This window comes from Sinocyclocheilus rhinocerous, unplaced genomic scaffold (genome assembly GCF_001515625.1).
Source record: "Sinocyclocheilus rhinocerous isolate Xijiao unplaced genomic scaffold, SAMN03320098_v1.1 scaffold1441, whole genome shotgun sequence".
Taxonomy (NCBI): Eukaryota; Metazoa; Chordata; class Actinopteri; order Cypriniformes; family Cyprinidae; genus Sinocyclocheilus; species Sinocyclocheilus rhinocerous.
Genome location: NW_015654063.1, coordinates 2,103,318 through 2,115,972, shown reverse-complemented (window position 1 = coordinate 2,115,972; position 12,655 = coordinate 2,103,318). Strand labels below are relative to the sequence as shown.

Genomic DNA, 12,655 nt, shown 5'->3' with positions numbered 1-12,655 from the left:
AGGTTAGTGTGGCCTCAGGCTGAATGGCAGTCTGAGTAGTGTGTTTTTATAGTCTCCAGACATACTGTAATGAGTTATAATGTGTAAACCTACATAAATCAGAACAACACGTCTGAAGCGCCTGCCAAAGCCAGAGGCATACCAGCTCTCTGTCTCTGTACCTGTGAGTCACTTAAAACCAGAACGTCTTTGCTTACTTTAGACGAGACAGCTCAGATTCTACTGAGGCTATAAAGTAATGTCTGAATCAGGGGTTATTATAGTTAACTGTATCTAAAACTAAAGCCCTAAAAAAGCATTCGTGTTGTCTGAAATAAAATAAACATTATATATGAAGAGTTTATTTGCAAAAATAGATAACTCAGTTTTTATAAATTTTCATAAATAATGTTTTTTATTGTGTTAGTTAGCTGTATTTTTTTTAGTTATTATTATTAAATCTAAACAACCCAACTGCAGTTTGATTGATATGAATTGGAATGCAGAATAAAAAAAAACATGATTTTTGAACATTTTTAAAAAACGGAGTTATCTGTTTTTGACATTTTTAAAACTTGAAATGCATATACATGTACACATTTATTTATTTATTTATTTGTTTGTTTACTTAAGTTTTATTTCCAGGTTTAGGTTAAACCTTAAATCCTAGATTTTCAATGTGGTCTCTGATTTTTAGACTTCATTGTATTTCTCTCTCACACACACACTTTCGCACAGAACTAAATCAAACCTAAGTGTGCATGTGTAGTTGCATCTTCACGTGTGTGCGTGAGGATGCCTGTGTTATTGAACATGTGTGTACCAGTCTGTTGAAGCCGAGGGCACGCACAGCCTGTTTAAGGGCCGAGAGCTTCTCTCTGCTCTGAGGACACGCTGTAGCTACTGCAGGAGTTTGACCGGGAGCCGCTGTGTTCATACACCTGAAAACAAAAAAACAAACAAACACAGAAGAGACATGATTAGTGCGATTTAAGATTAGAGACGATTTAGACTTTACGTTGCCAGTGGATTCAGGATGTGAGTATTTGGTCTGGGCCTTTAAGAGTGCTAAGTAAAGTTTAAGATGTTCTAAGTGTCACTGACATAATCACAAATTCAAGTCAAAGAAAGGTGAATGTTCAATTTTTAATGACAACCTTCCATTTACCCCTATGCAAGATTTGCTGGGGACACTTGAGAGTTCACAGAGAGTTCAGGGTAAAACAAGTTTAAAACTGGCATCTGACATCATTCAATATTAAGTTTTTTTTCCCATTTTGAAAAATCCTGATGAATGTTAAAGGCTGAAACTGCATCAATCTGACAATGAAAATTCAATGCATTGAATGCTGAATTTAATAATCACCAGTCTTATATTATTATTTTTTCTCATAGTGTTCATGTCTCATAGTACCCTTTACTACAGTGCAAATCATATAGAGATGAATATGAAAAAAATGAGAAAAACTGAAAGACTAATGACAACCTACTTTTCAAGTTGGTTTTCTATGTAAGCTTTAGGTAAATCCATTATTTTAATTTCTTTGTGCAAATTTAAAGGTTTATTTAAAATATATAAATATTTTAACTTATTAAAATTACCTTATTTTGAAACCCTCATTGCCAATGTTTGTGAACTAAACAAAAATCCTTACTATAAAATAAAATGAAATAAAATAAAATCCTTATTCACAATATGTTTGAATTAATAATAAAGTAACTTATATATATATATATATATTTATGACTACAGGCTATGATTGTATAAGGGAGGTCTTTGAAAATAGGTGGAATACAGAATGATATAACATGCCTATCAATATTGCGTGTGTTACCTGTGGGCTAGGACATTGTTTAGATATAGATTACTCTTCTCCTCTGCTGAAAGCCCCTCGGCCATCAGGTAGAAGATGTTAAAGTTCTTCTGATGCGGTGGAGTGCAGATGACCCTCGACTTCTCCAGCATGTAAGTGTACAGACGACCTAAAACACAAACACAGTAAGAGAAGAGTTGTAGAGGCATTAGTAGAGCAATGTCTCCCTCTATAGGTGAAGGATGATAGAGCAGAAGTCCTCTCTGCTGAGACCTGACAGCATATCACATGAATGCATTAGCACGTTCTCTATTTCTACACATTCAGCATATTAAAGCAACACTATGAATGATCAAAGTGCAAACAGGAGCAGTGTAACTACCTCTGAGTAGAGTCTTTCTCTTCTCACAGTACTGCAGTGAGATCAGATTGATGAAGCGGCTTGCTGAGGAGTTCATCTGAGTCTCAGCATGACCGAAAGCTTCCAAGATCACATTCACCTGCAAACATGACAGAAGAATGAAGAAGTGATTACAGAACAGTGACAGAGATTCCCATGTGGACTCTTTCTCCCTAGTGAGTGTGTACCCTAGTGAGCAGCCTACCTAGACAGCATTTTAAAGAATTGACAGACAGTAAAGCACAAAAAAAAAAATCACATTTCAAAATAACTTTTCTATTTAAATAGATTTTTTTTTATTTTAACTATGATATACTATTATTACAAGTTTGGGGTAAGATGTATAGAAGTAAGCAAGTACATAAGTAAGTAAGTAAGCAAATAAATACATTTACATTTTACATTCACATTTAAATATTTAGCAGACACTTTTATCCAAAGCAACTTACAAATGAGGAAAATAGAAGCAATCAAACAAACAAAAGAGCAACCATTTATAAGTGATGTGACAAGTCCCAGTTAGTCTAATGCAGTACACGCATAAATAAATAAATAAATAATTTAACTATTTATTCAAAGAATCTCTACAAACATGTATCACAGTTGCTATTACTATTATTATTAAGCAGCAAAAACAGCTTCCAACATCGATAAGAAGAACCATTGTCAATAGTTGAGCATTAATAATAACAACTGAGTAGCAAATCAGCTCATTAGAATGATTTCTGAAGGATCGTGTAACACTGAAGTCTGTAGTAATTATGCTGAAAATTTAGGTTTACATCACAAAAATAAATTACATACATTCTGTTTATATAAATTATATTTTATTTAAATAATCTAAAATATATTTTACATTGTAGTAACATTTATAATACAAAATTTTTTTTGTTTGTTGTTGTTTTTTATAAATAAAAATCTTAATTATTCCAAACCATTAACCGGTTTGGTACTTACACCAACATATTTAATTTTAGGATGCAGCTGCTTATTTAAACAGAAGGCAGCTCACTATACCGGAGGACAACTACTCAGGGCATTTGGCATTTTTCTCCACCAGGTGGCGATAAGCCACCATTGATAAAATGTGCTCATTTAGAGACAAGAAAGAGAGGCTGATGTGTGTACTGCTTCCTCTAGTGTTGAGAGCACACACACAATCACAGAGAGAGAGAGATGTATTTGTGTGTAATAATGTCACTCGTTGCTCCCGGACATTAAACGGCTCTAGTGGTTTCTGTATGTGGATATGTCTTTAGCTAACAAGAAATGGCTCTTTCCTTGAGATTCAACCCTTAGACTTTTGGATAGTCATTCAAAGCATCTAATTCTCTCATGAATGAGTGAATAAGAGCTGTTTGAGGCCAGCACTAGTCTAAACTAATATTTGAAGCATTTGAAGCAATCTAAATTACATTAGATTTATTATTAATTACGAATCCAATTGAGATGATATCTTACTATATGAGTTGTACATTATCATACATTATTGTGCAGCTCAATTAACTTTCTTGTTTTAAAATTTTTTAATTGTTTGAAAATGTAAAACAAACCAAAATATATATATATATATATTTTTTTTTTATTTTTTTTTTTTTTATTTTTTTTTTATAAATTATGCACCCACATTTAAGTTGGATTCAGCAGGTCCAATAATTTCCAATAATAAAAAAAAAAAAAAATCATTCTGGTAGACAAAAAAAATATATAATAATTAAGCAGCTCCTTTCACTGATCTTTTCTTAAAGAATAACAAAAACTTGTCCTATTTTGTGCCATTTTCGTAGGAAATGGCAAATAAATATGTCTATATAAAATTGTCTTTAAATGTCTCAGCAGAGATAATCTGAATTCTCCATTTAATGGAAGTGGAATGAAAATACCATAAGCCTTTGCGAGTTAAATATGCCTGAATAAAGTAATGAAAACTAATACAAGATCAAAATATTCAAGATCAAAATAATATTCTACATATTGGTCTGAATATGGAATTACTCTGAGGACTTTGTTTATTTTCTGCCTTTTTTCTTGCTAAAGGCAAATGTTAATAGGTATTTGTGCTTGTGGTGCATTCTACAAATTGTTCAGGAAGGATTTTTTGCCTTGTGCAACAAGCTTTAGAATATAACAAAATCAAGACAAACCAAGAAAGTTTCTAAAATGGATTAAAATAAAAGTTCGCTCCCCTGACTACAATGTCCAGCAAAACATCAGAATAATCAAAAACCGGTGAAATATCGGGTGGTGTGTACTTCCTAATGTCCAGCAATTCATCTCTGGTGAAACTGATTGAAGGGATATAACTAAAGACAGGACAAACTAACAAAAACATAAAAACAATTGCGGAGCACGCCACGGAGGCAGCCATCAGCGTCGGCGCCATGGCATTATATCATGACTCTGAAGGATAACCGGAGTAACTGGAAGCACAAACACCTCCAGGGGTTCAGATAACAGAACACATGAGAAAAACCACAGCGAAAACACTAAATGTTCAACACAATGAGTGCATGAAACACAATCACTACATAACACTATATAGGAACTGCTCAACAACTATACATTTAAACTAGTGCAGTCAAACGATTAATCGCATCCAAAATAAAAGTTTGTTTACATAATATATGTGTGTGTACTGTGTTTTTTTTTTTTATTTTTTATTTTTTATTTTTTTATTTACTTAGCTATTTTTTTCTTTTTTTATGTTTGTATGTACAGTATATATGGGGAATAAATAATTTTGATTACAAGAGTCAGAAGTATTTAATGTAATATATGCTTTCAGATGTGTGTTACTGTCAGGCAGCAGATGCATGCTGTGTGTGATGAACACTTACATGCTTCATCCGTGGCTCTAAAGCGAAGCCTTTGGGACTTGAGCGAGCAGCCAGGTGTTTGAGGATGTGCTTACAGGCCACAGACTTCCCAGAACCACTCTCTCCACTAGACAGAGAGACAAACAAAGCCAGAGAAAATAAAGGTGTGGATCTCAGTTTAATAAAAAAAAATGCATATGTTAAAGACAGCATAACATGTATTACCATGACATAAAAGTACTTAATTACTAGAAATTACCTTGATTTTTTTCCTATGTTTTCCCAAAGAAAATAGTAAGATTGTGAAATGTAATATATTCTTGCGATGCAAAGCTGAATTTTCAGCATCATTACTCCAGTCTTCAAGTGTCACACAACTTTCTCAGAAATGATTGTAATATTCAGATTTTCTGATTATCAATGTTGACAACAGTTGTGCGAAATGCAACATGGAGAGGTTTATGACAGATTCACTGAGAGAGAGAGCAGCTGAAAAACTCTCCAAACTGCCTAAAAGTTTTTCTGTCAATATAAAGACACATAAAACAAATCAAGAGAGCAGCTTTTTCAAAGAGCCCTGGGCGACCGTCCCCTGTGAATGTGTGCTCCTGTCAGCCTGATTTATGTTTACCAATGGGAGATCTAACAGTAGGTCAGAGAGCTGTTTCACTCCTCTCCATCGTATGAGATGACACAGTCAGCCTACAGCAATATACCATCAAAAGCCTCAAGACTAAAGATCCCTCTCCTCCGCCTGGCCTGCGGGCATCTTTCTCCTGAGCAGGTATCTGACCAGAGTCATCCAGAGGACATCTCTGTCATACCTTCACTTATCCCAATGCTCTACTAGGGGATTTGTTCAAACAACTTGTTCTTCTCTTTTATTCATAAGACACCGTTCTCCACAATAGCTATACCATACACTGCCTCTATGCTTGTTTTTATTTTTTGTGCAGTTTATTATCTCTCTGAACTCTTAACAAATGTAAAGTAAACTTTTCACAAATCTACTATGGCTATTTTTTATGATACTGCTGTCAACCACCTACATCATCCTAACTGAAACAGACCCTCATCAGTGACTGATCTGGAACGCTACACTAGTACATCAATTCTAGCAAATAGCAGATGCCAAAACTGCAACCGACTCCAACAGAGTTTTACACTGGAACGTTGCTAAGCTAAAGACTCACAGATATTGGGTGAAACATTACATAGTTATCAACCTTTTCTCTCTCTCTCAACCACAGTGCATTATCTTAAGTATATACTACTTTTTGGGGAATGAAATTAATAATCAGAAGAAATTAATATTCAGCAAAGATGCATTAAATTAATCAAAAGTGACATATAAAAGTCAAGATAAAGTTACAAATGATTTACATGCCAATAAAATGATCTTCTTCATATATCATTGATAATAATAATAATAGTAGTAGTAGTAGTAGTAGTAGTAGTTGTTGTTGTTGGTTTATTTTATTATATTATTATTTATATTATTTATGTATGTGGTACCAAATCAGCATATTAGGACGATTTCTGAAGGACCATGTGACACTAAAGGCTTAAAATATATTAAAATAGCACACAATAAATTTTACATTTTTACTAATATTTACCAATATTAGTTTTTAATGTAATTTAGATCAAACAAACAAACAAACAAACAAACAGACAAACAAACAAACAAATAAATAAAGTTCAACTTTTTAAAAGCTGGTGTACACTTATTTACGTACATAAGTACATTTATAATTGCGAGTTTGTAGAGTTGAAAGAGTTTGTCAATGTTGTGACTGTTTATTCAATGTTAATTAAACTGTTAATTCAATAAAATTTTTTATTCTGGTTTTGTTCACAAAAAGACATGCAGAATCACCTTCTGTAACAGGCTTTGCGTTAGATGCACATTTATGATGCTTTAAATGCTGTCTAGGTAATCAGCAGGTTTTAGAATAGGGCTAGCAAGCTACAACAGCGTTTTGAAAGCTTTGGACGATTTGCAATATCATTTTTTTTCTAAACTATGTCTTCCAGCAGTATATTTACAGGGTGTTAATCCACACTACGACTCAACATCTAACAAGGGCTTTGGTAGACACATATCTTGTCTCGTTACTGCCATACATCCCACTTCATATTCTTGACGACGTACAGTAACTTTATTAATTACTCCACTGTTCAATGTTACGACCTCTTAAAATGAGCCATAAAGCACAGTCAAACAGCTCACGGTGATAACTACAGCCTCCACCCGCAGTGTGAAGAGCCTGGATGCTAGCAGAGACCCGCGAGAGAGAGTGAATGGAAGAAAAGCAGTCTGAGCAGATGGTTTTTAAAGGTCATTTGGCCTCCCACTGATCATTTTCTGGAGGGTCTGATGCTTTTTCTTCTCGTTTTTTCCATTTCTTTTTGGAAATCCATTCTGGGTTGTAATTGAACTCAAGGGCACAATGCATTCCAGTAGAGAGTAGGTGTTTGTGTGTGTGTGTGTTTGTGAGCCCCTTGAACCAGCATTCCACCACTTTTGTTTCCCTGGTTCTGTAGTCACTAGAGCATGGCGGCAGCGATCTGCTCTCACCTGTAGGGTGAGTGTGTGTGTTGGTGTGATGGATAGCCCACGCAGAGAGGGCATTAAAGTAGCTGTCAGATCCTCTCTAGCTCAGCGAAACCGGGATCGGGCCAGTGGAGGAGCTCCAGAATGTGAAACAGGACTTAATTGCAATCAGAGATGACCGGAGTGCAAAGCAGGACACAGCGCGGGCTACACCACTGCCCCTGCATCCATTAATCTCGCTGAGAGCTTTTAACAGGTTTGGATTTACACCATCCCCAGCACATTTGTCTCCGTGACAGCGTTTAGCGAGAACTGCTGGGGTGATGCAGGAATCTCCCAAACATTGGAGCAAGCATCTCTAACGCAATCTCATTTGAACCTCTCCATCAGCACAGGATCACTTACTGAGCTGCGGACCGCTTTACCAAACTCCAAGCTGGTGCATCAATGACAGAAGGTAGAACATGTCCAGTGGAATGTATTTGGGAGCATCTGGACAAACGTTGTGGTTTATTTACCTTTCAACCAATGAATATCCATTATTTATTTATTTATTTTTTATTATTATTATTATTATTTTTTTCAGTAATTTGTGATTGCAGGATAAGGGAAGGTATAAAAAATAAATAAAATAAAATACTTTAAGGTTCCATTTGTTAACATTAGTTAACTACATTTGTTAACATTAACAATGAAAAAATACTTCTTAATCATTTATTAATCTTAGATGATGTAAATTTTTTATATTTACTAATACATTATTAAAATCAAAATTGTTATATGGTAATATTACGTAATAGACCAAAGTTAACATGAACAGTTTTATTTTTATTAACTAGGGTTAGCAAAAATTATTAAATAATGTAACATATGTGTGGTTCATTGTAAGTCAATGAATAAATGTTGGACCTTACAATAAAGTGTTTGCAATAAATGATGTATTATTTTATTTTGATTTATTTTAAGTTTATTAAACATGTAAGCCTTAACAAAACATTTAAAATGCCATAACATTTTAATAAAATTAAATAAAAGCTTGTTTATCATGTAACCCTTAAAAAGCCATTCAATTTTTTACATTGTATTAATTTCTTTCTCTAATTAAATTCTCTGTCTAAAATTTTAAAACACCCAGATATTCCCCTGATGAATATTTATATATGATGAAGCTTTTATGAAATGTCTAATTTTCTGTTTTCAATTGTCCCCATTTTCAGATGCCCCAAAGTTTAACACTGTTATTTGAGATGCTTTGCCCACTCATCCAGGCAGCTTTATCAATTGTACAGGATTGGAGATTCCCATGGCTTTTGACTTCCTAACTCAGCACATCAAGTATCACACAGTGAAGGTCGCCACTGTTGTGAACTGGGCCAAAACTGTCAGGCTGCAGCAGTGATAAAGCCACCTAAGTGAATATCATCTATTTTAGAGCCACACGACAGTTTAAGGCCAACAGGTTTAGGACATGCATTTTTCTAGTCATTGTGATTTAGAGCGTAATAGGGCATCCACCTCAAGGGGAATCACCACCATCCTACTGATGAAGCCAATCTGACGTAAGAATACACGCAATGCAAATATAGTGCTTACTGGATCAAGAAAAAGCTACTGACTGTGCAAATAAAACATGGAAATGTGAAGAATGTATGACAGACGTGGCAGTGTTATGCATGTCATTGGACGGCACCTGATGATGAAACACTGTGGGCGTCGCTCCTGCAGCATCATGTGATAGGCGCGCTCAGCTGAAGAGAAGATATGAGGTGGGAGAGAGGAACACAGACGACCACTGGAGCTCAGATACAACTGACTGACCTGAGAGACAGAAAGAGAGATGTTACACATTTACATAACACTGCTAATTTCCCATGACCTGTGCACTTCATTACAGTGTTTGGATTGATATTCTTTGAGCGCTCTGGTCAGGATTATTTCTAAACCTCCGTGCATTAAGCTCCTGGAGTTAATTAAGCCTGAAGCAATTAACTTAAAGCCTCTTTAAACACTCTTTAGACATTTAAAACTTTCTTTTGTAGACAACTTCAGGTCTTAGCTGTGCTACCTTTTGCAAATGTTGAAGTCAAACAATTAAAGAAATGTAATGTTAAAACTAAAAATTCAGAATGCAGTCAACAGCAATGATGGCATTGTGATACGAGTATCACTAATTAGTCTTTATTATTACATTTATTTGCATGCTGTGATTGTTCTTGTCTTAGTTGCATTTATTTAAACATGTATATCCATGTTCTGCATAAGGATTAGATTATTGTCCAGGTGACTGAAAACAACCTGCTGAGCAAAGTGGCTTTCATGCAAATTTAATTAATAAAAACAAAACCAAAAACAAACACCTGAACTCAACTCAAATATTGTTCTTTGCTGGCGTGCAAACACAGGTATATTTTGCAGGGGATGCTAATCTAAACACAGGCTGGCAAAAAAAAGTGAAATAACTAAGCTAGGAGGCCAAGCACAGAGTCTTGAGTAATAAGAGAGATGCCATATTTAGATCTGAATTCTGTGCAAGGCTAAAAGCCCTAAACATAAAAAAAATATCCTCACACTGCAAGAATAAAACTCATGCAACACTGCAGATTTAGTATCTGGCTATATTTCTAGGTGTTAGAAACAGAAAGGTTATGTGTGTTAGTATGTGTGTGACATGCAGAGTAAGCTAAATTTTAGCCCAATTTGAGGAAAAAAAGCTAATGCTGAGATCTCATTACCCTTTACCACTGAGACACAGCACACATACTGTACACATAAGCTGTATGACAGAGCCATATAGGACACAGGAAGGACAGAGGAAGAGTGAGTGAGACACAAGCGGTGTATGAATCACGAAAATTGCAGCCTTAACAGGCATACTGTATGTGCCATATATGCAAAAAAAACTAAAAAAAAGATTAAAAGAAACAAAGAAAAAAATAAAAAACAATAATAACCTCCGTGCATTAAGCTCCTGGAGTTAATTAAGCCTGAAGCAATTAACTTAAAGCCTCTTTAAACACTCTTTAGACATTTAAAACTTTCTTTTGTAGACTACCTTTTGCAAATGTTGAAGTCAAACAATTAAAGAAATGTAATGTTAAAACTAAAAATTCAGAATGCAGTCAACAGCAATGATGGCATTGTGATACGAGTATCACTAATTAGTCTTTATTATTACATTTATTTGCATGCTGTGATTGTTCTTGTCTTAGTTGCATTTATTTAAACATGTATATCCATGTTCTGCATAAGGATTAGATTATTGTCCAGGTGACTGAAAACAACCTGCTGAGCAAAGTGGCTTTCATGCAAATTTAATTAATAAAAACAAAACCAAAAACAAACACCTGAACTCAACTCAAATATTGTTCTTTGCTGGCGTGCAAACACAGGTATATTTTGCAGGGGATGCTAATCTAAACACAGGCTGGCAAAAAAAAGTGAAATAACTAAGCTAGGAGGCCAAGCACAGAGTCTTGAGTAATAAGAGAGATGCCATATTTAGATCTGAATTCTGTGCAAGGCTAAAAGCCCTAAACATAAAAAAAATATCCTCACACTGCAAGAATAAAACTCATGCAACACTGCAGATTTAGTATCTGGCTATATTTCTAGGTGTTAGAAACAGAAAGGTTATGTGTGTTAGTATGTGTGTGACATGCAGAGTAAGCTAAATTTTAGCCCAATTTGAGGAAAAAAAGCTAATGCTGAGATCTCATTACCCTTTACCACTGAGACACAGCACACATACTGTACACATAAGCTGTATGACAGAGCCATAGAGGACACAGGAAGGACAGAGGAAGAGTGAGTGAGACACAAGCTGTGTATGAATCACGAAAATTGCAGCCTTAACAGGCATACTGTATGGGCCATATATGCAAAAAAAAAAAAAGAAAAGAAACAAAGAAACAAAGAAAAAAATAAAAAACAATAATAATACTGTAATAAAACCAAAAACCGAACAAATAAAGATAATTCAAACAAAACACACAACTGAACAAAAAACAAGCATTTAAAAGAAACAACAAACACAGCACAAAAACAAAAACATGTACACACAGAAAAACACAAAACCAAACAAAAAGATAATTAAAACACACAAAAACAAATAAAACAAAAAATTAAAAATTAAACATTTAAAAGAAACAAAACAAAAACAACAGCAAAAAACAAACAAACAAAACAACAGAAACCAAACCCCACAAATAAACATTTTAAAGAAACAAAACATACTACAAAAAATAAAACCAAAAAAATAAGTCCAAACAAAACATAAAACTGAACAACAACAAAAAACAAGAATTTAAAAGAAACAACAAACACAACACAAAATACAAAAACACAGAAAAATACAAAACTAAACAAAACACAAACCAAACAAAAAAAAACAAACACAAAAAACAAAAGCAGAGAGGAAAACACAAGTTTCAAAAACAAAGTTTACCTACTGTTTACAATGCATGTGTAGCATGTGTATGTTTATATGTTAAACACTGTGGTATCAAATGTTCACACTTTCGAATTTGTTACACTGTTTATTTAAGTTTAAATTATTATAATGTTTTCTTCTATTATTTTGATCTTTTCATTGTTATTATTATATTTCTACACATATATTCCAAGCTTTGGCAATATTGTATTTTTTTACAGTCATGCCAATAAAGCAATTTTGAATTTGAAAAACACAAAACCAAGCAAAACAAACCAAACAAAAAGCTAATAAACACACACACACACATTTGTTTCTGTGAATTGTGGGGACTTTCCCTAGACTTCTATTACTTTTATACTGACCAAACAATATTTTTTATCCCCTAACCCTAAACCTACCCCTTACAGAAAACATGTTTGTATTGTTACACTTTCAGATGAACATCATTTAATATTTTTAATAATATTTTTCCCCTCATGGGGACCGCAGGCCTGTCCCCACAATGTCAAAAATTTCAGGTTTTACTATCCTTATGGGGACATTTGGTCCCCACAATGTAGCATAAACAAGTACACACACACAAAGAAATGAAATAAAACAAAAAAATAGACATTTAAAAGAAACAAAACAAAAAAAAAACATGACAGAAAAAAGACA

At 34.1% G+C, this 12,655-nt stretch overlaps 1 protein-coding gene across 1 annotated transcript in view; it reads right to left on the bottom strand.

Moving 5' to 3' along the window:
• Nucleotides 1-12,655, bottom strand: part of myo16 (myosin XVI) — a 194,543-nt gene that overhangs the window by 77,956 nt on the left and 103,932 nt on the right. The window contains exons 14-18 of the mRNA XM_016523312.1: nucleotides 9,257-9,384; nucleotides 5,031-5,136; nucleotides 2,176-2,293; nucleotides 1,815-1,962; nucleotides 803-920 (exon numbers count right to left, since the gene is read on the bottom strand). Of these exons, the coding sequence (XP_016378798.1) occupies nucleotides 803-920; nucleotides 1,815-1,962; nucleotides 2,176-2,293; nucleotides 5,031-5,136; nucleotides 9,257-9,384 (618 nt within the window). The remainder of the gene's footprint in view (nucleotides 1-802; nucleotides 921-1,814; nucleotides 1,963-2,175; nucleotides 2,294-5,030; nucleotides 5,137-9,256; nucleotides 9,385-12,655) is intronic.